At 52.2% G+C, this 22722-nt stretch overlaps 2 protein-coding genes across 3 annotated transcripts in view; one reads left to right on the top strand and one right to left on the bottom strand.

The window, feature by feature from the left end:
• The first annotated feature begins 978 nt into the window (after nucleotides 1–978).
• On the top strand, nucleotides 979–14480 carry LOC130158861 (endothelin receptor type B-like). The gene is made up of 8 exons (XM_056359947.1): nucleotides 979–1286; nucleotides 4553–5080; nucleotides 8187–8299; nucleotides 8763–8967; nucleotides 9677–9826; nucleotides 10590–10723; nucleotides 11381–11489; nucleotides 12384–14480. The coding sequence occupies exons 1-8, from the start codon at nucleotides 1278–1280 to the stop codon at nucleotides 12531–12533; spliced, it is 1398 nt and encodes a 465-aa protein (XP_056215922.1). The 5' UTR covers nucleotides 979–1277; the 3' UTR covers nucleotides 12534–14480.
• Nucleotides 14481–18388: 3908 nt separating this feature from the next.
• LOC130158863 (DNA-directed RNA polymerases I and III subunit RPAC2-like) overlaps nucleotides 18389–22722 on the bottom strand; it is a 7866-nt gene continuing 3532 nt past the window's right edge. Inside the window, exons 2-5 of one of the 2 annotated variants that reach the window (XM_056359955.1) lie at nucleotides 21394–21491; nucleotides 19620–19696; nucleotides 18930–19012; nucleotides 18389–18590 (exon numbers count right to left, since the gene is read on the bottom strand). In XM_056359955.1, the coding sequence (XP_056215930.1) occupies nucleotides 18543–18590; nucleotides 18930–19012; nucleotides 19620–19696; nucleotides 21394–21491 (306 nt within the window). In that variant the 3' untranslated portion in view covers nucleotides 18389–18542. The other variant, XM_056359954.1, reaches the window with a different exon arrangement.

The following is a 22722-nucleotide window of genomic DNA, read 5'->3' as shown; positions in this document are numbered from 1 at the left end:
CAGTACAGTCACATCATGCCAAGATGTTTCTGGGCCATCAAGGACCCCAGAGCAAGGGGATCTGGCATTTTCTTAAATAAACAACCTGCCACGTTCCAAATAAATCTCCCATTCCTGACAACAGCCGGGTTCACAGCGTGGTGAGGAAAGAAACTCTCCTCTCCAAGCAGATGAGCTGAGAGGCTGGGAGAGGCTTTGTCCACAGGGAAGGAGGCTGTGCAGCAGCACAAGTTGTCTACAGGTTCCTACAGTCTGGAGAAAAGCAGGAGGAGTCTCATGAAAGCGTGGCTCATGATCAAAAGCAGGTGGTGAGCAGAGAGCAGCCTCCGAGCAGGACCACGTCCAGAGCGTGGGCTGGGTGCGTGGCTGGTGGGGGAGGCTGGTGTGACCTTACGGCAGCACCAGTGCCTCAGCCACCAAGCGTTCTGCCCTGCACCTGCGGCAGCTGGATGCTGCTCTTCAGGCAGTTCAGGATGCTCAGAAACCACAGCAAAATGAAAACAGAGCTGGCATGTTAGAAGGCACCAGTGGAACTTCTTGTAGGTGGAAGCATGGTCTGAAACCTGTTCCCAGCCTGTTTCAGCAGTAGACCAGGGCTCGGGGAGACTGTGGTGGGGGGAAAGTGAGGCTCGTCCTGGCCAACATATACCCTGCTAGAAGGGGGACCACAGGTCCCCTCTGCCTCGCTGGCAGTACTCATCTTGCTCCTGAACATTTCCTCAAAAGCCCCAGGTGGAGCAGCTGGCTTTGTACCCCCTGGGCACAGCAGGCTTTCCTGTCTCTTTTCCCCAAAGGTGGTGGGGGCTGCAGCTCCCTTCACCAAAGCACAGCCACGGGGCTCCTCCAAGCCCGTCACTGCGATGTGCCGAGCAGGCACGCTGCTCTGTGGTCAGCAGCCCTCCCCCACCTCCCTCCCTCCGCCTCAAGCTTTATTTGTTTATTATTTTCACCTCCTTCGCAGCGCTGTCCTGCGTTTCTCCTGCTTCGCCCTCCTCCTACATCCCTGTCCCGCGCTTTGCCTATTGGTTGCAGGGGCTGCGCTCGGGGGGAGCCCAGTCATTTTCTATATAACCAACCACTCCATTCAGAGAGACCTCAGCAAGTCACGAGAGGGGAGAAACATTCCCCTGAGCACGAGCCCACACACACGACCAACTCCAGGATCTACAGCACTGCAGTTCTCCAGGGCCTGCAGGACATGCCCAGCTGCCCGCGCACTGGGAAGGAGCCGTGAGAGGGGAAGAAACTGATCCCAGGAGCATCCAGAGTCTGTGGCCATGAGGAAGGTAACTTAACTCCGATGAAAAGCTTTGCTGTTCCATGCACTAGCCTGCAGACAAAATGATTTCTTGCTTCAGGGTGAGTCTTTGCATGTTTTCCAGGTTGCCCCCAAGGGCCCCCACTCTGGGGGAGGCGTTGAAGGGACCGTGGTGGTGCCTGTGCCAGGGCCAACAGGTGGGAAAGGAGAGGGTGCATGAGAAGAAATCCAGCACACCTCGGGGGCAGGGGGAAAAGATCCTTCTGCTTACAGACCGGGTTGGGTTCACGGCAGGGAAGCAGCTGGGGATGTGGTGTTGTCATCTGCCTTTCTTCTTTCCCCCACCTATGGCATTTTTGCTGCAAGAGATGTTTTTCTGCAGAAAAGGTCTGGTTTGCATTTGGCGAGGTTAGTCTGGCAGGAGAGTGCAAGCGGAGGTGCGTCTGCCTTGAGATGAGGATGCTGCCTGGGATGCGGTGGGCTCTCCTGGGCTCCCAGGCAAGAGGAGTCCCAAGCCCCCTGGCCCGTGCATGGCACCTTTCAGATGGGAGCAGGCTGTGCTGGGTTATAGCAATGGTTTTCAGGCTCATCCCCTCTCCAGGAATTATTCTCTGATGCGCATGTCATGACTGCAGTGGTTTCAGTTGTGATTTGGACGAAGCACAGCATAAGGGGCATTTCCACTTCCACACGCCTGAGCTATTTGCTAGCAGAAGAGCCCCAGCCGGGCAGGTGGGATGGGGATAGCCCCTTCAGGCACCAAGTCGCTTCCCCAAATCAGCAACATGAGCAAAGCTCAGAGGATTTGAGGTCAAGCAATGCTGGCTTAGGCTTCACACCTCTTGGGCACTGAACAAGCTTCCTCATGCTCCTGTGCCTCAGTTTCCCCTGCAATTGAGAAAGGGTTATGCTTTCAAGAACTCTGAGATGTGACAGGCATCACGGAGGGTGGGAAGTAAACAGGCTGTTGAACAGAAGAAAACAATGCTTCTCTTCTACTAAATTTCTGGATTTTAAGGCAAGACGGGGAAGAAGTGCTTTTTTTTTCCAGTGCTTTGCAGCTGTGCTGTGGAGGGGATGGGCAGGATCCAGTGAGCCGTGTCCTGTGATACTCACATGAGCTCTTCTGCCAAATACCCAGTGGCAGAACAGCCACCCCAGGCTCTGTAGTCCTGCGCCGGAGAGAGCAGATAAGAGCAGCCCACTGCTGTGGAGGGCACAGGACACAGCTTCCCAGGGATGGTCACCTCTCTGTCAGCTGCTCACTCAAGAGCCACCACGTTTCTCCAAGCCTCCAGACAGCCCTGGGCGGTAGAGGCTTGCTGTGCCATCCGAAGCTGCTCCCTGTGAGCTGCTCAGACTCTCAAGGATCCCGGGCAGGAATTCCGAGCTGGGTCTGCCCTCTCCTATGAGCTGCAATGCTGTGGGCATAGTGGGAAGGAGAGGAGGGCTTTGGTCAGGGCACCGACCCATGAGACAGCTGCCCCCGGTGTAGGTTGGGGCAGGACAGATTGCTGAGGACCTTAGCAGGGGTGCAGGCTGAAGTCCCTGCACCAAGTCAGAGCAGGAATTTGTGCTCAGGTCTCCAATGAGTCAGGTTTGCGCTCCTTCAGGTTATTTATCCTTTTTCTCCCTTTCTTTCTTCTCCCCACCTTCCCAACATAGCTGGGTGCCCAGGCACTTCCACAAAGCCTGGCGCTGAGGAGCGCACAGCTGTATCCAGAGAAGCCGTGGCTGTGCCTGGCAGGACTCGTGGTCAGCTTGGCCATGCCTTCCCAGAGTGGGGATGGCGTGTTTCCACCATACATGCATTGCTGGTCCTGGGGTCTCCCCAAGTCCTGGGCAGGGGAACCGTGCTACAACCTGGCAATGCCTTGGCTGAATGGGCCTGGGGAGCAGATCCCCGGGGTATGGCTGCTTTGGGCTCAGACCCCAACTCTGCCTGGTGCAGTCAGAGCAAAGGCTGGAGTCCCATCTCCAGTCCCAGGTAGGCACCCTGATCCCTGCCTAACCGCTTCTCTGGAGCAGAACACACCCCAGGGAAGCCCAAAAAGGCTCCTGTTCCTGCTCTAGGCACAGCAGTTTTTCCTCCCTTCAGAGCTGTAAAGTGTCAGAGTTTGAGAAACAAGTTCTTCAGCCACTTCGAACTAGGAGAACCCCGAGCTGTCCCTGCCTGTGGCACAGACAGTGCTGGGGCACAGACTGGCAGGGTGCTGACATCTCCCACTCACTCTCTAGGCTCACTTCCCACTGGGGGCCATATCTGGATCACCTGGAAGCCCCTTCCACAAATTCACATCATGCCAGAGCCCTACAGCCACCCTCAGCTCTCTGCTGTGGCTGTGGAGCAGCAGCTTAGCGAGCCCTGGCTGGAAGCATCGCCTGAGACTCGCACAGCGCACCCCGCTCGGGTGATATTTATTAGTGGTGCTCCAGCCCTGGTGAGCCTGAGAGACCTTTTGTCGTGCTCAGCAGTCAAAACTGCAAACTGCACAGGGAGATTTATATCCCCAAGTATTGGGTTGAATGGGCACAGTGGATCTGCAAAGGAAGTGGTTCAATTAACGACGATAAGGATGGGGAAGGAGGGACTCTACTGCTTGCACATAAATCGAAATAAGATATCAGGTATCAATACAGCATTTCTGGAAAAAAATCTTGTGACATTTTCCCATCATGGTTCCCAGCAAAACTGCACTGGGAAAAACTTTGCATTGAAAGATGGCATCTGGCAGCCCATAGGATCTGCTGAAGGGTGGGATGTCAGTGCAGCTCCGGCTTTCCCATGGCACAGACTGGAAGAAAAGGTCTGCTTGTCCTGTGGACACCCAGACAGGATTTGCAGGACTGCCCCGCTGTGCAGGCGTCAGCAGGGCAGGTGCCCCAAAACCACTGGTTCAAACAGTCAGGAACTAGATGAGAAGTGTGGGGTGGGCATAAAAGAAAAGTCAGATTTGCCATGTGAGCAGCAATACCAAGGTCAGAAAGTGTAACGGCTGATTCAACACACGTGTTTGAGAAAAGGCAGGTGCCCTCATCTGCTGAAATACTGTGTAAGGGGCATAAGAGACTGTTTCCTTCTAGTTTGTTTATCGAACAGGCTTGTTCAATTTCAGCAGCAAAGACCCCCACCCACAGGGGTCAGCAGCTCCGACCAGATGGGATCTAATGTGGCATTATTTCTGGACACTGTGATGACAGACTTTCTCCAGGAATTCCTTTCTTTCAGTCTTGCCTTGTTCCTCCTTCCTCTGCTAACCGAGTTCTTGCCCTTGTCCCTTTCTCCACCTGCAGTTCCCACCAAGACCCGAGCAAGGACGTCCCTCAAGCACGGTGAGGACTTCTGGCACCAACTTTGCCTTTCAGTCCTCAATGACAAGAGTCCCAGCTCCCACCACTCTGGCCATTTTCCTGACTTGCCTCTTCTCTGGGGCACAGAGCCAGACCCCAAGGGCTTTTCAGGAGAGCACCAACTCCTTTGAGCTGCTCAGCCAGGAGCAGGCGTACAGCCTGGTCCAGCCAAGCCTGTTCCAGGACACCAAGCTGTCAAACCACTCGGAGACCCTCCCCAGGAGCACCAGCTCTGAGCCGCCCCTGCTGCCCGTGTGCGTGAAGCCTGCGGATATCAGACACATCTTCAAGTACATCAACACCATTGTGTCCTGCACCATCTTCATAGTAGGGATCATCGGGAACTCCACGCTCCTGAGGATCATTTACAAGAACAAGTGCATGAGGAATGGGCCGAATGTCCTCATTGCTAGCTTGGCACTCGGAGACCTCCTCTACATCCTCATTGCTTTGCCCATCAACGTATATAAGGTAGGCTCCATGCGCACCAGCGCTGCAGCAGTCTGGTGGTTGTGGGGATGGTGTCTGCTCCCACTTGCCTCGGTGCCCTGGGGAATATCAATCCTCTGCTCTTTATTACAGGCTCCATTTCTGCAAGGGAGGGTGTTTCTGCTCTCCAAAGGACGAGAAAAACAAACAAAAAGCTCAGAGTACATTCCTGGGAAAGCAGAGGTGTTCTCAGCTACAGCTGTGTTATGCGCACACACACATGCAAACACACAACCTTCCAGATCTTTTAAATCTGATCTAAAATCACATGAAAAGAATCGCTTGCAGTCTTCTGACATCACAACCTGGTGTTTATTTCAGCTCAGTTAATCAGCCTCAAGCAAATATCTTTTTTATTCCAGCTAAACATGAAGACTCACCCAGGAACAAGGAAGAGGGCTGTAATACAGAACAGGGGCTTCTTTCAGGAGGCACTGACCCCTAACTAGAGAGAAGAGGCACAACAGTATTAGGGTGACCTGAGCTCTGCGTGGTGCACTGGGGCAGAGGGGGCTGAGAGATGCAGGCAGTAGACCTGAGACCCCAGTTAAGAGCAGAAGGTGTGTTACCACATCCATGAGATGCGTTTGGGCTGTTGTGGCTCTTTCTGGCCAACTGCTGGAGACACGTTTTGGTGGGCTGGAGCCAGAGGTTTCTATGAAGGGATGCTGGAGGGTGAAGGGCTTGGAGCTCAGTCAGATTTGTTTGTTAAAGGGAAGCTTTAGCCTGCGAAGTGGACATTGAGTGCCAGAAGGGTCCTGGACCAAGCAGGCTGGATGGCAGGGGGAGAAGGCAGAGAAATTCAAATCAGGAAGAAGGTGCATGTAATTTGACAGTGCGAACAACCAGATGTGGCTGGTGGGACGGTCTCAGATCACTGTGAATAGATACCCTTCAAGTGAAAAGTGACTGAAAACTATAAAGGTTTTTTAGCTCAAAACAAACAGGTTCTCCATGAGCCTGATGATCCCTGCTGTTACAAGAATATGGCTCCATGTAGAGGGTTTTACCCGTGCCAGAAAACAGAGTAGCTTGGGGTGAGCAGCACTGACCCAGGGGAGGGCTGCCCCCTTCACCCGTGGGGTACAGACCCTCTGCTTTCACCCACCGGGCCCCCTTTGCTTTGAATAAGGCACGATTTGTTCTGCCCAAGGCATGAGACAGTCTGGGGAAGGTGGCTGCAACACCGGCAGCTCTGCCGGGGGTCACTTTCCCCCTGCACCCACTGCACAGGCAGAGGCTGTGGAGGTCGCCCAACAAGCATGGCCATAGCTGAGCCCCTAAAAATTTTGAACAGCAAAGCCCCCCCAGTATTTGTCCCCAGTCAAACCCAAGGCAGGGAAGATTTGCATTTTAATCCTGCCTTTGCCACACTTGATGGGAGATGCACCATCTAGCCAGGGAAAGAATCTGGGTCGTGCAACGTGCATTTAACAAGAATGCACACTGTAACAGGCAACAGCAAAATATCTGGCAGACCTGCCTCCACGGGTTGCAAATACTTCTCCACTTTGGCGGATCTGGACTGCAGGGTCCATCTGTCATGTTTACATCACCCACAATATCAGGGCGGTTGGGTTGGTTTTAGCCTGGGTTCCCAAAGGAAAAAGGCTTGTACGATGGGACCGTGAGGACACGCGTCCAACAGCCCTTCCTTTCAGGATCTGTTTGCCCAGTTCTGATGCATTTCACAAGTCTCTGTTGTTGGAAGGCCCTATGTATCATAAAAAAAAAGGCATGTGGGACCAGGTGGAGGCTGTAGGAATGTCTCCGCTGAGGGAAGCTGGCAGATAAACCAGTGACAGGCTCAATACCCAGCTCTGCGTCCTGGTCAGCTGGGAACTGGGGTTGCACTGGGCTGTGCACTGGGCTGTGCAGAGTCCATGGCTTAGAACAAAAGCCTACAGGACACCTCCTGTTAGCACAGGCTGTGGCTTGGAGACACACTTGCTCATCTCTTGGAGCTACAACTAGCACAGCTTGCAGCTGACAGAAAGCAAAGTCAAGATATCTTGTCCAGGCTAAGGACAACATCTTGCATTGGTGTTGCATGTCTTGTAACAGGAAAACTGGGTCAAATCCAGGGTTGGGACTCCCTGTTCTGGTCATGTCTAAACTGACATTTCCTGACTGATGTTCAGGATTTCACCAGGCCACCTAAGCAACCCCACTCCCTTCTTCACCTCTCCTTTCCAGCCACCTTCAGGAGGAGAAATTTTCCCTTGTTTGAGAAGCCCAAACTGACTACGAGCAACTTGCCCCTAAGGGCAGCCCAGTTCCCGCACAGTGCGTCTCAGCAACACATGAGACGGGTTGACTCCCTGGGTGTGCAGAGCAAAGGAAAGGGTAGGGTCGGTCGGTTGCCTTCACCTGAGACCCTGCTTTCCAGGAGAGCTTCTGGATTGATTTGTCTGGCTGCCGAGACCAAACTAAAGAGCTTGCCCAGGGGGATGGTTGTGAGTAGGAGGAACCTTAGGATGGGCTCCAGGTGCCATGGGGCTATAAGGGTTGTGAACGCAGGCTCACTCATCCTCATGAGTGAGGGGCCTGGACTTCTCCTGCCTTCAAGGCATCTTGTCCTCACCAACATCTTCTGCTTGCTCCAGCTGAGCTTGGGGCCACGGTGTATGTGTTCTATAAGGAACCTGAGTATGGTAGAATGTCAGAGTATGGTAAGGGCTTAAGACTTTGAAAGCCATCTGAAAGAAGCTGTCCTTGCTGGATTTTGGCTGTTACAGAGAATGACACCCCTTTTCCCTCTAAAAGCAACCCAAAGCCCATCGTGGTGTTTAGGATTCAAACATTCAAACCCACCCAGGGTCTGAAGTCAGGACCTGGTGTCTCCACCATCCTTCTGTCTATGTGTCAACTCACCTCACAACGAGCCCTTGGGGAAATGAAAGGTTCCCAGTGGATCACAAAATACTGGATAGCGCACACTGCATAATCCCAGCAGAGGTAACCTCAGAGTGCTTTCAGCTGCTCTCTGTGGGCTTCTCACTCACACCTTGTGGGTAACCACCTGCCATTACGGGAAGCCGGACATGCTTTCCTGAAGCAGCCTGTTAACCCTGTGGTTCTTCCCCAGCTCTTGGCAAAGGACTGGCCCTTTGGTGTGCAGGTGTGCAAGCTGGTCCCCTTCATCCAGAAAGCCTCAGTGGGCATCACCGTCCTCAGCCTTTGTGCTCTCAGCATCGACAGGTAAGAAAGAGCTTCTACAGCGGCACAGCCCAGCCTGAGCCACCTCTGACTATAGCATGTCCCTCCACTGTAACCAGAAGGCAGACTGCAGGGTGGCTGGGTCCCAGGCCGGATTCAGAGATGGGGGCAGGGTGCTGGCATGTAGAGTTGAAATCCAACGGTAACTGACTCTGGTGACAGAGTTTAAATCCTGATGGAAAAAGTTGAGGGGAGGATGCTGATGTGCTGGGGTGCTGTGGGAGGGTGGCAGCTCCCCAATGGCAAGTAGACATTGGCCAGGGATAGCTACCATCACATCCATCCATGGAGCCCCTGTTGCTGATCTTTCCCATTCCACTGAAAGGGAAAGTTCAGGGGTGGAGGAGTAAGGTGTAAGGGAAAGGGCCTTTGGGGAAAACTCTAACCTGCACCTTCTTGGCCCCTTCCTGATGGTTGCTTCTCTCACTCCAATCACGTTGGGCAGGTACCGAGCAGTGGCATCCTGGAGTCGGATCCAGGGGATAGGAATCCCCATGTGGAAGGCAGTGGAGGTGATGCTGATCTGGGCAGTGGCCATTGTGCTCGCAGTCCCTGAAGCTATAGCCTTTGACATGGTGGAGCTCAGCTACTGGGAACGACACCTGTGGGTGTGCATGCTTGCCTCCGAACAGAAATCCAGCTTCATGATGGTAGGTACTCCATCCCACCCCAGCTGCAGTGCATGGGAGAGGGAGGCACGGGCAACCAGGGCATCCTCCCTCCTTGATCAGAGTGTTAGATGCTTCTGTAGATGGCTTCTTCTAGCCATCAGGGTGAACACCAGGAGAGCACTTTCAGAGAAAGCACAGAATACCCAATGCTGCAGTGACACGGGGCAGACTTGCCTTGAATATGGGGCCAGAAATCAGGCAGCTGCTCCTCAAGGTGTGTCATGTCTTCACCATCCACATCAGAAAATCATGACACATCTTTGGAAGCTTCGGAACCTGCCACGCTGTCACAGCAGGCCAAAAAGCATCTCCATAACCAGTCTGCATGGGTAACCTCGATCACAGGGTCAGCTAAAGGTGAGCAAGGGAATGAAGACACTTACAGAGCAGCAGAACTTATCCCACTGCGTCTACCAAATCAGCTCCTCGGAACTGTTTCTTGCACAAGAGTGCCAGACTGGACTGGCAGCCAGACATAAACCAGTCTTTACTTCTTTAGGTCAAACATGTGCACCAGCCTTGGGGGAGGGTAATCCCATGTGCACTTAGCGCAGGAGCTGTTACACTTTCACACATCAGAAGTGTCTGATACAGGCCAGCGTCGGTGTCAGGGACCGGGTCAGTTCATGCCCCAGTTGCTCCCCCACCCCATTCTCCAGTTCCCAGTTGCTCTTTCTTTTGCATGCAGTTCTACCGGGATGTGAAGGACTGGTGGCTTTTTGGCTTCTATTTCTGCCTCCCCTTGGTATGCACTGGCATCTTCTACAGCCTCATGTCATGCGAGATGTTGAGCAAGAGAAATGGCATGAGAATTGCTCTGAATGACCACATGAAACGGGTAAGAAACAAGGAAGGCAGGCACCCTGGTATTCCCCGAATGGGAGGGAGTGCTGTCCAAGGGGAGAAGACCTACCTGTCCCTGTAAAGGACACGTAGGAGCTGACATTAGCCTCTCAGTGGTCAACAGCTATTGGCACACTGATGCAGATGCATGGATTAAACCAGGGAGATGGGCCTTCAGCTCTACAACCTCCAGTCTCAGGGACAACCCAAACCACCAGCGTTATGGCCATGGATCAGCTCGGTTCTTGATTTCTCATGGTCATTTATCTCTGGCAGTGCTGCACCAGCCCAGATCACGCCAAAGGCTGCATGTGCTGTATCACAGATAAGGGGTGCAGGGCAAAGAATGGTTTACGGTCCCCTCCCACACTTTGCAGAATGATCCCCTGAGGCAGACCAGCTGGCTGTCACAATAATACAGTGTGAAGGGTGGATGGAGGGGGGCCCCATGTCCCAGGGAATGTCACCCCAGCAAAGTCACCAGGAGCAATGTTGGGAAGAGGCATTAAAAGAGTCTGGTCCATGTTGTGCTGCTGATACCCTACCCCTTTCTGCAGCCTGTATCTCAGAGTCCTCCTCATGATGCAGAATTTGGGACCTGCAGGTTGTGCTTTGGACTCAAAAGGGGCACCCTGCTGTTATCAGATTACAGAAATAGAAGGGCTCTTGCTCAGCCTGGGGAGATGGTACTTTGCTCCACCTGCTCCCCCATGCTCAGCCACACCATCCCTTCTCTCCTGCCCACCTTCTCTTCGTAGCGCCGGGAGGTGGCCAAGACCGTGTTCTGCCTCGTGGTGATCTTTGCACTCTGCTGGCTGCCGCTCCACCTCAGCCGCATCCTCAAAAAGACCATCTATGACCAGACGGACCCCAACAGATGTGAACTGCTCAGGTAGGGGCAGCAGCAGAAGGGCACTGAGCTGGGACCCCCGGCGGGCACCGGCTGAGGCTCCGCTGGGCTCAATGCAGGCTGCCAGAGCTGCCTTCTGAACACCTTGTTGCAACAGCTCCTTTTCTAGGTGACATTGCTCTCCTGGTAGGCACATAGAAAGGGTGTGGGGGACCGTAAGAAAGGAAAAACATTAAATTTTGAAATGTCTCTATAAAGCTTTGGGTTAAAGAGTGCTCCTGGTCAAAGAAACATTCCCTGCAGGGCTAAAGGGACTGCAGCACTTCTGAAGGCTTTGCACGCTTTCTGCCATGTGGTAGGTGCCCATCTTTGCCTCTCCTTTTTACCCATCATGCTAAAATCCAGTTCAGGCCAGGCGCTGCTACTGTGCTTCAGTTTGAGAACATTAAAGTCACCAGGGGAGATCAGATCTCACACTTCTGGCTTCCTCAGGAAATGCTCCTCGCACTGGAGAAAGTGGTGGGCTCCTGCAGAGGGGACTGCCTTGGGCTCACGTCTATGTTATCAGTCACCGAGTGGCTCTCCGTGGGAGCAGGTTCCTGGGCCAGGCAGTTTGCAGACAGTTTGGAAACCCTCTCTCAGATGTCCACTCAGTGGGCTTCCAATATGTCCACCCTCTTTTCTCCCCTCCCGCCTCAGTTTCCTCCTAGTGATGGATTACTTCGGGATCAACATGGCCTCCCTCAACTCCTGCATCAACCCTGTGGCTCTTTACTTCGTCAGTCGGAAATTCAAGAACTGCTTCCAGGTAGGGTGAACCCCTCCAGAGCTCCTGGCTATGGTGACCATCCCCAGACACCAGTCGCAGGGACACAAGCCCCACGGACCAGTTGCCCCCATTGCAGTGGACTTCTGAGCTTACGAGATGAGGGGAAAGGTGGAGAGGGTTTGGCAAAGACATCCAGCAAGCAGTGGCAGAGACAGGTCTGGACCTCGCAGCTCCTGGCTCCCGGACAAATTCCCCACCAGGGACATGCTGGGGCCGCCAGCAGCGCACAGCGTTCCCCTATTTGCTCATATACATTTGATTTGCTCATATATAATTTGATCTTATTTCTCCTCCCAAATTTTCCCTCGGCCAGGTGCCTCTCCTCCCAGCTCCCAGTTCACTAGATGTCTCTGCCCTGCTATGGGGAGGCTTTTGCCAGTGCAGGACCTAGGACAAGCCAAAAAAGTCCCTGTTCTGGATCAGAAGCATCCCCACAAACCATCAGATCAGGGACTGGGGCTGCTTTAAACTTTGAGGCCAAGTTATTCAGATATAATTTTCAGGAGCAGTGGAGCCCTGAGAAAGGAAGGGAATGGGATAGGATGGGATGGGGTGGGGAAGGAGTCATCTCCCAGCTGCTGTAGCAAAAAGAAGAGTTGAGCCCAGCTAAGCATTACCTGCGTTTTCTGTCCCCTGAGGACAAGAAAACACAACTGCAAAAGGTACCCAAGGTTTTGGTATCTTCATTTCCAATCCATACCAGCCTGCTCCCACCAGATCTGCAGGACAGCAAGGCTCAGAAGTGCAGGCTGCGATCCCCAGCCTGGCACTGCGCAGGTTGACTTGCTGACATCAGTAAGGGAATATTTCCCCCTCTTCTACCCTGTAGCCCATGCTTGTAACCTCTTCCTCCACCTTCTTGTCTCCTCACAGTCCTGCCTGTGCTGCTGGTGCCAGCGACCTGCTCTGAGCATCACACCGACAGATGAGAAGGGCTCTGTTGGGAAGTGGAAAGCCAACGGGCAGGAGCTTGGGCTGGACCAGAGCAGCTCCCGCTTGAGTAATAAGTACAGCTCTTCCTAAAGCCATGCCACCCGTGGGGCCGAGAGGAGAAGGCACCATGCCAGGACAGCAGGAGCCCTCCGTTGCTCTCACATGGCCATCTCCTGGCTGGGCCTGAATCGTTTTTGCCTTCGTGTCGTAACCCACCTGGAAGGAGCTGCAGCATTTCATGGACCCCTGAGACTAGCGCTGAACCACACCGATCCATCCTCTGGTCTGAGTCGTCTCTGGAGGAGGGGGAAGGGGATTCAGATCCTTATAGGATATTTCACTTCCTTGCAGGAAAACCAAGTGACTTATGGCCATTTGTCTTGGGTGGAAACATGGGGTGGGGAGATGTGTGTGGAAAGGGAAGGAAGGTTGAGATGTGGTCACTTTGAGATGGATGTGGGATGAGGAGGAGAGGGAGAAGACCATGAGTGAAAATTTCCAGCTGAAAAAGCCAAAGAAAGGCTTTGATAACATCCCTTATCATCTCCCTCTGCTGCTGGGACAGTTTGTCTTTGGGCAGAGCCAGGATAAGATCCAGGCACCATCCATGTCTGGTAGACCATCAATGGTGTGATATCTCCTCCTGTTCATGGTAGGGAGAGGTGGGCAGTACTTGGCTTCATTGTGTGACCAACCTGACTGGGGGAGCCCCAAAAGCCCCCCCTTCTCTTCACCTTTTCCTGGGAAATCCAGCCCAGGCTCCCCACCCAAGAATGATGTTCACCCCACCTGTGTATGGCACGAGAAAACGGTTGTGTGGGACCGCAGGGCTGTGGCTTAGGGGATCGGCTATCCCTGCTAGAAGCTAGTGGCAGCATCCAGCCAAACCATCAGCTCCTGCTCCCCCCTCCAGGCGAGCTCAGGGCGCCGTTGCTGGCTCAAGGGGAAGTCTGTAAGCCCAGGAAAGGGAAGGCAGAAATGGCTCAAATTTGGGTGAGGCTGGGACCAAGGAACCAGCCTCCACCTTTCCAGCTCCCTGCGTAAACTGGAAGCAGCTAATTCTGCTGGATATAGGATGCAGGGGAGAGGATCCAGATCTGCCCTTCCAGAAGAGCATCCAGCCTTGATCCGTGGTCTTCAGCAGCTGCAAAGTCCACCGCCTCCTTAAGCCACTGGCTCCTGGGAGGGGGATCGCCTGGAAGACCACGGCTCTGAAGGGAAAACAGGGGTGCCCTGCATTTTAATGACTGTAGCTCATGTTCCGCCTGCCAACAAGGCTGAGCTCCAACAGGGCAGTGGGGCTGGACCCCAATGTGCCTTGGCCACAGCACCATGACACCAAGGTTCATGCCATTTCTAAGGGGGACAGAGATGCTCATCCTCATGGTCAGACTAAGGTGGAAAAGGCAATGGGGAAAGTCCAATCTCAACCGAATGAGCCGCTACAGCTAACTGAAATATGGCAAAGAGCTTCCACAAATTTACTATTTAAAGTAATGAATCCCCGAGTGCTTTTCCAGCATGTTTTTCCAAAAAGTCATGCTTGCATCTCTTGCCAAAACTTTAAGAAAACCTGTATGAGAAAGTTTTAGTCACCAAGCTTTTGATGATTTTTCCTGGGTTTTTTTTTCCTTCTCTCTTTTACCTCTCTCCCTTTCTTCTTTCCCTTTCTCATCTTGTCATGAGGGAAAAAAAAAAAAAAAAAAACCAGAGAGAGGAAAAAGGAAGAGAAAAGACCTGCAAATAAAGCAAAACACTTGCCAGGTGTCGGTGGTTTTTTAGCTTAGCTTTCACTGAAATGCAAATATTTTACAAACAAATTACATTTCTGAAAGACAAAAGGGTTTCGACAAAAACAGAAAGCGAGCAATATCTAGACTACCATGTTTTCCATAAACTTACCTACCTACTGTAGAGTTGTCTGTATCAATTCCACAGCGCTGCTGCTGTGCTTTGCCCTACAGCTGGCTGCATTTTGTTGGTGGACAAATGAAGTCAACAGAGAAAATTGATAAAGACTGAAGCATTCCCTGCAGACATCTTAGTAGAAGGATATTTTTTAATGATTGTGCTTATACAAAAAAATCTGAATTCTATGTATTTCTGTATTTGTCCACATTTACAGGCAAATGGATTTCTGTGACTTCAACACCTCATACCACTCCAAGGACGTAGCAGTGGGTAAGCCAGTGGCACACCAAGCCTAATGCAATGTCTCACTCACACCCTGCCCTACCGCAAATTGTGGCAAATTCAGCTCCAGGTAGCCCAGCTCCCCGGCAGCCTCCTGCCAGGACAAGGCTGGCCCCAGGCCTGCCCTGCCGCCTTGCAAGCAGCCGCTACGGAGTGATTTGCTTCGGGTTAACACCTCTGCCATTGCATCTCTGATCGTACTCCCTAAAATCCACACGTAGACCCAAGCTCTGGGTCTAGCGTGCTCGGGAGGTGCCAGGGCAGCTGTGCAGCGCTGGTGGCTGGGAGGGTGGGAAGAGACAGATGGGATGTGCTGACCTTTCCATCTGCTGCCACGTGCATCACCAGGGGTTTTCTGTTAATTACAAACCTCTTGGCACTTCAAACAAGGGTCTGCTTGTTGGGCCACACAATGCTGGGGGGCATGGAGGTGTCAGATCACTTGTCAGGTAATAAAGTCCTGTAACAGGCAGTATTTAGGATGCTAGCAGCTAACGGGGATGCTCTGACCCCGTGGTTACAGTTTCCCTCCCTCACCTGAAACGGCTGGCGCTTTGATCACAGGTTGAGCCAACATCTTTCTCTCTTGGGGTCCTCAATGCATTGCACAGGCCTGGAGCGTAGCCCTGGCTTGTGGGGACCCCACTGTGAGAGTCACATAGATGAGAAACACCGTGTAAGCAGGGGACCTGCCTGCTGGGGTCTGATTTGGGTCAGTGGCGTTATAGCCTGGACAGCCTGGAGAAGGCTGACAAAGGATGCTGTTGGTCAGATCTGGAGATCTGTCAGGTAAAGCTGGTAAGTCGGGGTCACAGTAGGTTAATTCAAGGCCAACAGATGTGCTGAGCAGGGCAGCTTCAGCCCCAAATCAGCACTGGTGACAAGCTGAGGATGAGCACGCACACGTGCAAGGAATGCAACTCCCCCTGTCCTGCCCAACTCTGCCCTCCTGGCACGTACATTGCCCTCTGCTAGCCCAGGTGCCAGTTTTCAGGTGCTTTGTTCCAACCTGACCCCGAGACACCAGTCACAGGACTGCCCTTAATTAAAAAGAAATAATGCCAAATGAACTGGAGTTGTCAGAACACAGGATCCCTTAGGCAGTCAGGAGAAGCAGCTTTCTTTAGAAATTAGATAGTTCGAGACCCAGGAGGGACGTGGACATCAGCTCACTGCACCAGGACGTGGGGGAGGGAGATACTGTTCTCTAGAGGACTGAAATACTTCGGGGACAGAGGAGCCAGCTGAAATGCCTCAGTGCCTCAAAACAGGAAAGAGCATCAAGCTCTGCACATCCTCCTGGCAGAGGAGCCACAAGCACCAAAAAACTGAAAAAGCAAAAAAAAGCAGCTTAGGAGTTTAGAGCTATAGACCTGTCCCTGGCTGTTGCCATCCTCCTTGCTGCAAAATAAAGTCAGTCCCAACTGGTAAAAGTGAGACTTACCATGTTACAAGAGCAAGGCACACAGGCAGTTTAGTGCCTGCCAGCAGCTGAGCAAAGGTTGTTCTGTCTTTTACTTGCTAATTTCAGTGAAGGTTGAAGTATCTTGACAATTTCCCAGTGGTGATCTTGGTAATGCCATAAGGAGCAGCGTCCCAAACACTGAAGAGCCACGATCCTCTCCTAAGGACAGGCAGAACAGCCAGGACCTGCTGGTTTTCACAAGACAGATAGCAATTACAAGCACACAGGGGAATCCTTTTACCTTATTTAACCTCCTGGGCCCCAAGTGGCTAACATCTCTTTTTATGCTCCAAGAGCAGATTTAATCACTCCTGCATTAGCAGTTATACTCAGATCAACATTTCAGCCTTAAACGGTTCAAAACCAGTCTCAGATCTGCACATTATTAATACTACAACAAAAAGACTGACACGCATTCACCCCCAGCTCCAGACATTGCCACCGCTTGCTGCATGCCTGTTTAACAGTGACTTCATCCTCCTTTGGTATAACTTTCCCCTTGTGTTTTCCTCCCAGACATCCTCTAGTAAAACCAACATCATAAAGTTTGACCAAGCGTGAGAGAGGAGAAAAGAGCCGAGATACCAGCAGGACTCAGTACCCTTTTAAAGCTCTTTATTGCACTGGCATCCAGACAGCCCTTTCCCATTCCTAGAAGCTCTCCCTTAGGCTACAACCAAGGCCAGGGCCAGCGAGTTTCTGCTCAAGGGGAAGTAATGACTGTCAGACAAGGTGTGCCCGTGCAACCTGGTTTTAGCTGTTCATGGGAATGCAAATGCGAAGAGAGCTCCCTGCTGCCAGCTCCTATTGCCCTTCACAGGCGAGAGCTCTACAGTCCTGGGCAGGCACATCCTTCCCTTGCTTCCCCAGGCAGAGGAAGTCCAGAAACAGTGCTTTGCCCAGCCCAGCCCAGCCAACATGCAACTGGTCCACAGCATCCCTTGGGTCTTGGAAGAAGCAACCAGCTGGGTTTCAAGACCTTTTCAAAAAGCTGTTCTCCGTGACACCAGGGCTGAAATTCAGCCCAGGTGCATTAGTCCGCTCCTGGTTTACTCACCCCTTTACCCTCTCCCCCCGCCCTGGGTAAACTGCTTTCCTGCTTTTTTTTATGTCTCCCTCTTGCTTCTCCAACCAGAAAGTCCCCAGGCCTGTGCTTGCTCCTATGCAGCAGGGTGAAACACTCACCAGCACCCATCAGGCACAGCCCTCTTCCCCACGTGCCCCAAGCCCTATATGAAAGCATGCTTTAACCACCCACGGGTTTCAGCATGAAGAAAGTGGGCCAGAGGGGATCAGCCAAAAGCAAAGCCACGATAGCTACCCACTATAGATGTGGGACCATGTTGGCAGGGCAGGCTGAATCCACTGCAGCAAACAGAGAGGCAAAGGAGCCTTATTATGAAATGTAGGGTTCAGCTGGCTTCTTGGCCTAGTGCCTGCGAACACAAACCCATCACCAGCCTGTCCGAGAGACCAAGTCTGTCAATTCGTATTTGAAAGAGTGATTTTCTAGAGAAGACCTGACATTTTACATCCTCCCTCTTATTCCTCTGTACGTTAATAAAACATGTTGGTGTTTGAAAGGAAAATCTCTGGGTTTTTCTTATTGAGCAGCAGGGGGTCTGCAAAGTCTGCTAAATACTTAATTGAGTGTCAGCAGGTTCCTTTGGTAACTGCAGACCTCCACTGAAGAGACAAGCAGCGTCCCCCCTGTGCAGAGCAAACTAGAAAGGTTCACAATCCTACGCCCTGCACAGAGCAGAAAAACCCCTGCAATTTCACGCCACATTACGCTCAACAAAAGGCTTTCACTTGGCTAGCTGCCAGCAGAACCGATCGAGGCCAGGGTTTCAGTGTTGTACCCTTTAAACCTGTTCATCAGGAGTGGTCTGGGCTTGCCTTTGTCTGCATTCTTCGGGGGGTTACAAAAAGCAAGTGGTTTTTTACTCATCTCACCTCCCAAATGAGCAGAGTATCATTTTATAATGATATGTTGAAAAAGGAAGGCTGGCCCTATCTGTTCAGTCAACTGCAATGGTGCGAGTAACAGAAAGATTTAACTTGAGGGAGGGTGCTGCCCCTCTAAAAGCTTGATTTTACACAGCACAGAACCCCTTTGCTCCCTGGGGCAGCTAAGTCTGTGCAGCAGACCACCTGCAAACCCTGTGATCTGAAAAGCCTGGGCAGGAAACAGCAACACTTGGAGAGGGAAAGAAGATGGAAGACTGAAAGAGCTGCCTTCTAGCTATCATTTCCTATACCCGTGCTGAGCTGAACGCAGTGTCACTTCTGCGGCACCAAACTTCATAAACTTTATTATTAGAGAAAATACAGGTTTGCATCAAAGCAGTCATAAAAAACACCACACAAACAAAAACGCTTGACACGGGGAATTCAACAGAGACATTACACACAACCATGGGGACTGCCATCCCCAAATACTACTGCATCTCTTCATCCCTCTGGGCCCTGTATTCCTTCATGCTCCTCTGCAAACAAGAACAAAGGACAAACGTTAACAGCATGTATCTGAGTGACACATACACCGCCACCCTGGTCTGCACTGTGACTTCTCTGTCCGGTGCCTGGAGAGACTGAGGGACCGGAGAAGCTCTGACAGAGCTTCAGGTACCTTCAGAAGTTACTGAGCTCTACAGGCACTCCAAGGGAAAGAAAGCCAGGCCATGCTGCAGGTCAGGCAGAGAATGTCTGAAAAAACTATCAGTTTTTTCTTGTCAAAGGTGCCTTTAGCACAGGTTTCAGCCCCTTTCTCTCACCTCTGAGACCAAGAGAGAAAAGGCCCCTGAGCTTTTCAGGAATAGTCTCACCTCAAAGGTGTTGAGCACATGTTGGCAAACACTCATCAGGTCGTTCAGCCCTTTCCGGAATGGCTCGACAGCAGGAAGGGCTCCTTCAGGAAAGAAGATGCATTAGTGAAATGGGAGGTGACTTGCAAAAAAAAACCCTTCCAAAAGGGGTTGGTAGCCCTCTCCCTTGCCGCTCTGAGGCAGCATGGCCTGCTACCAGCCTGATGACCAAAGCTGCAAGACAACCGAGAAGGAAAAGCAGAAACAAGTTATCTCATTGCAGCTATATGTCAGCCACTTTGGCTTTGCTTTCCGATTCCTGTGCTGATTTAGGTGCAGATGGAGCTCCCATCACCTCTGACACTGAGTAGCAGACCTGCTCTACCCCAGCACTACAGTTTGGTGCGTGCTGCCAGCCAACCCAGACACCTCGCGACTAGGCAAGGCTGTGGGCTCCTCAGGCCTCAGCTGGCTCAGCCCTGTACTTGGGAAACAGAAGAGCTGTAGCAGAATCGTAGAATCATTTATAATGGCTCAGAGCAGCCCTTCCAGCTGAGCACGGGCCATAGCAGTTGCAGGCAGCTAGCACAGAAGAGAGAGCAAAGTGCTTTTCTTTATTTAAATGACTTGTAGCGGAAACCTGACATGAGCAGGGGGAATTTGACAAAAGAAAGGTGGCCCCAGACACAAAAGAAACGTGCACGCCCATACCTCTGGTCTGGATCCGAAAGTTGATCTTGCTTTCTGAGGGGTGTGTGATGCAATAGCCACAGAACTCCACATCAGGGCTGCAGGAAGGGAAAGAAAAGAGAAACTGTGAAACCTAGGCCAGTCCACAGCAAACCTCTGGCAAGTCAGATGCTCAGGCCACCCCAGACCTGCTGGGGCTCAGGGTGTTTCTAAAATAGTTGAGGGTCTTATGGGAGGGATATGCTGAAGGGAAACTACCTGTGTAACCTTATTCACACACCCCCATCTGTCCTGGAGCTGCAGCTGGAGCTTTGCAGGGGGAGGACATGGCTGGCATGATCGTAGGCACCATCTCGGCAGCACCAGCAGTCCACAGGGAAGCCTGCCAAGTTCAAACCAGGGATCCGGGATGCTTGGAAACCTCACTGTATGCAAGCCTGTTGCAGTCCTGCTGGACAAAAGAGGCTGATGGGTCTAGGGCACTGCAAGGATTTACCAAGATGGCTTGTGGCCTGCATGGCACCTGCCTTCATAAGCTGAGGTGGCTGGTAGAACACTTGTGCACCCAGCAGTAAGAACAGCTCCTTGCAAGAAGCTTGCTGTTTTTCTCATCATGATGATTTATCAGAGGAATTCACATGACATTTGCAATGCAACTGTCATTTGAGATGATGCATTGAATTGCCTGCTGTAATTTTTCTGAGGCTTACCAGCAGATCTTCACAAACCCTCAGTGCTGCTCAGCTCGATAAAACTGGGCAACCAGGGTGAACATATTTGTATATTTTGATGGGGGCAGCAAGATAATTAATTCCCAGCACCAATTCCTGCATCTCCATGCAAGCGTGAAAGATGATCAATTTGCTTGATACTGGCTGTTCCTACTCTCTTTTCTGACAGCACTTGTCCCAGAAGAAGACACAGATACTGCCTGACCACATGTACTTACATGGAGTTGTGCATCATTTTACCCAGGGCCAAGTAAGATATTCAGAAGCCTTTCACATGTCAGACACTAATTTTCCTCCACAATTAGCCATCAAGGAGCAGTGAGGGCTGGCTGTTCCCTAAGGGATGGGGAGCTGGGAGCAATGAACAATAAGATGGCCAGGAAGGCACAGGCCTTACTAGGCTAGCTCTGTCCCACAGCACCCAAGCAAGGGAGCAGGGTAGGTGCAAAGGTGGTAGCTAGGGTCAGCCAAGGGTCTGGATCACCAGGCAGGTTTGTGGGGATGAAGCAGGCCCAAGGTCAGGCCAGCAAGTCAATCTGCAGGTCAGGGTCAGGTCAGGTGAGGGTGATGAGGGTCAGACACCACCCAGCGAGCACCAAATAGGTATACAGTGATGAGGAAGGGCTGCTATCAGGTCAGGAATTCAGTCCCTGGGTCAGCATGCAGGTGAACAGAATTCACAGCCCAGTACAGGCTGAGCTGGAGGCCCATACTCCTACAACATTGCCCAGGAGGGATTGAAAGCCCTGAGCTGAGCTTAAATGGGGCTCCTGGGCCCATGGGCAGAGTGTGGGTGGAGGTCCCAGGTATGGTTGGTCAGGCCTATTAAGGCCTATTAGTGCACTCAGGGTCCCAACGCTAACAAGCAGCACAGAGAAAAAGGTAATCCTTGAAGAGAGGTAGTAGGTAAGGAGGTTCTGGCACCTCTAACAGGCATACATAGAGGTGGTTTCTGATTATTTGCCTTGTCCCAGCAACAACTGAGATGCAGATCAGTAAGAAGAAAGCCAGAGTGGGAGACAGGTACCCGCAGTAATGCCAGGTACCAGACAGGCTCTACTCACTTCTTCATGACCATGTATCGGAGGGAGTTGCCAAGTGTGTGGTCCTCATCGTGCAACACAAACGTGACGCAGTTTCCATCTGTCCCATCTGCCTGGACCTGCCACAAATGGGGAAAGAAGAAATGCTGTAAGGCTCTCTGAGGTAACAAACACCAGCCCTAGGGTGAAGAATAAGCTACTGTGCTCAGCTTCACCACAGTAACTGGGAGGGCTTGTAGGTCTAGCTGGGCCACCTCTGTGGCTCATGTCTCAGGTGCTGCAGTGTGACCAAGAGCACCTTTGCAGATGAGGGAAAACTGCAACATCACAGACCTCAGTGAAACCTCTCCCTGGTCGTCAAAGTGCCTGTGTGTCCTTCCTCTTCACAGGAGAGAAGAGGAGCCCAAAGAAAACTGCAGCTTCAGGACCCATAGTGCAAGGAAGCTGGGAATGACTGTTCAGATTGATGTTACCCCAGGTCCCACCACCAGCCCTTGACTAGATAGGAATGACAGGGGACAGTCAGAAACTTCCCAGGGAGGAATGTTGCCTGTCAGCAGGGAAATCTTATCCCACCTTGAAACCAAAAGGAGCTGCAAGCCCAGATTCCCATGCTTAGGATGAGCCTGGGGAGCCCACCAGCAAGCCTTGGGCCGCTGAGCCCCACGTGTAATGAACCCGGCAGCACTAGCAGCCAGCTCCTGATCCTCCTGCTGCTTTTGCTCAGGCACCCAGAAAGAGCTCTACCAGCTAACGCTTCCTGAGAAGCCTGGTTTGGGATCCCCTCCAAACCCAAGTCACCTAACTAATCGCTTAGCTGTCAGAGGGCTGCTGAGCCTGACCTTTCCCCAGGCTCAGCGTAGCCACTGTGGAGCCTGATGTGCCCAGACAGCCCCCAACTGCTTCCTCTCTCAGCAGCGGAGAGAGGTTTAAGGTTAAGTGAGGAGCTGGGCTGAGTGCTGATTTCTTCACATCCTGCTCGTGGCCAAATCCTCAACCGCTCCAGGGGTTTTATGACCCCTCACGTTTCCCTTGGGTAGTAATACTCTCCTAGCAGTCCTGTTCCTCCTTCTACAGGTACGGCCTCCGCAGGGAATTTACTCAGCAGTTCGGAAAGGAAACACGGATGAAGAGATCACCCAGACCTGCAGCACAATTCAAGAGCAGGCTCCCTGTGCACCAGCAACTGCAGGAGGGTAGGTACGATGCAGCAACATCACATCAACAACAGGGATGTTGGACTGACAGGGTCTCGCTCACCTCCCAGCATCTCGCAATCCACAACCAAAGCGGTGAGTGTAACTGGTGATTAAAATGAGGCAGTGAGTGGCAAAACCACCTGCCCTTGCT

The sequence above is a fragment of the Falco biarmicus genome, chromosome 14 (genome assembly GCF_023638135.1).
Source record: "Falco biarmicus isolate bFalBia1 chromosome 14, bFalBia1.pri, whole genome shotgun sequence".
Classification (NCBI taxonomy): Eukaryota; Metazoa; Chordata; class Aves; order Falconiformes; family Falconidae; genus Falco; species Falco biarmicus.
Note: the sequence above shows the minus strand (reverse complement) of the source record. Positions and strands in the feature narration are given on the sequence as shown.

Bases quoted from the DNA above. Each gene is read 5' to 3' on its own strand.
- LOC130158861 (XM_056359947.1), top strand. The intron at 9,827-10,589 runs GTAAGAAACAAG...TTCTCTTCGTAG, and splicing joins TGAATGACCACATGAAACGG to CGCCGGGAGGTGGCCAAGAC. The intron at 10,724-11,380 runs GTAGGGGCAGCA...CTCCCGCCTCAG, and splicing joins AACAGATGTGAACTGCTCAG to TTTCCTCCTAGTGATGGATT.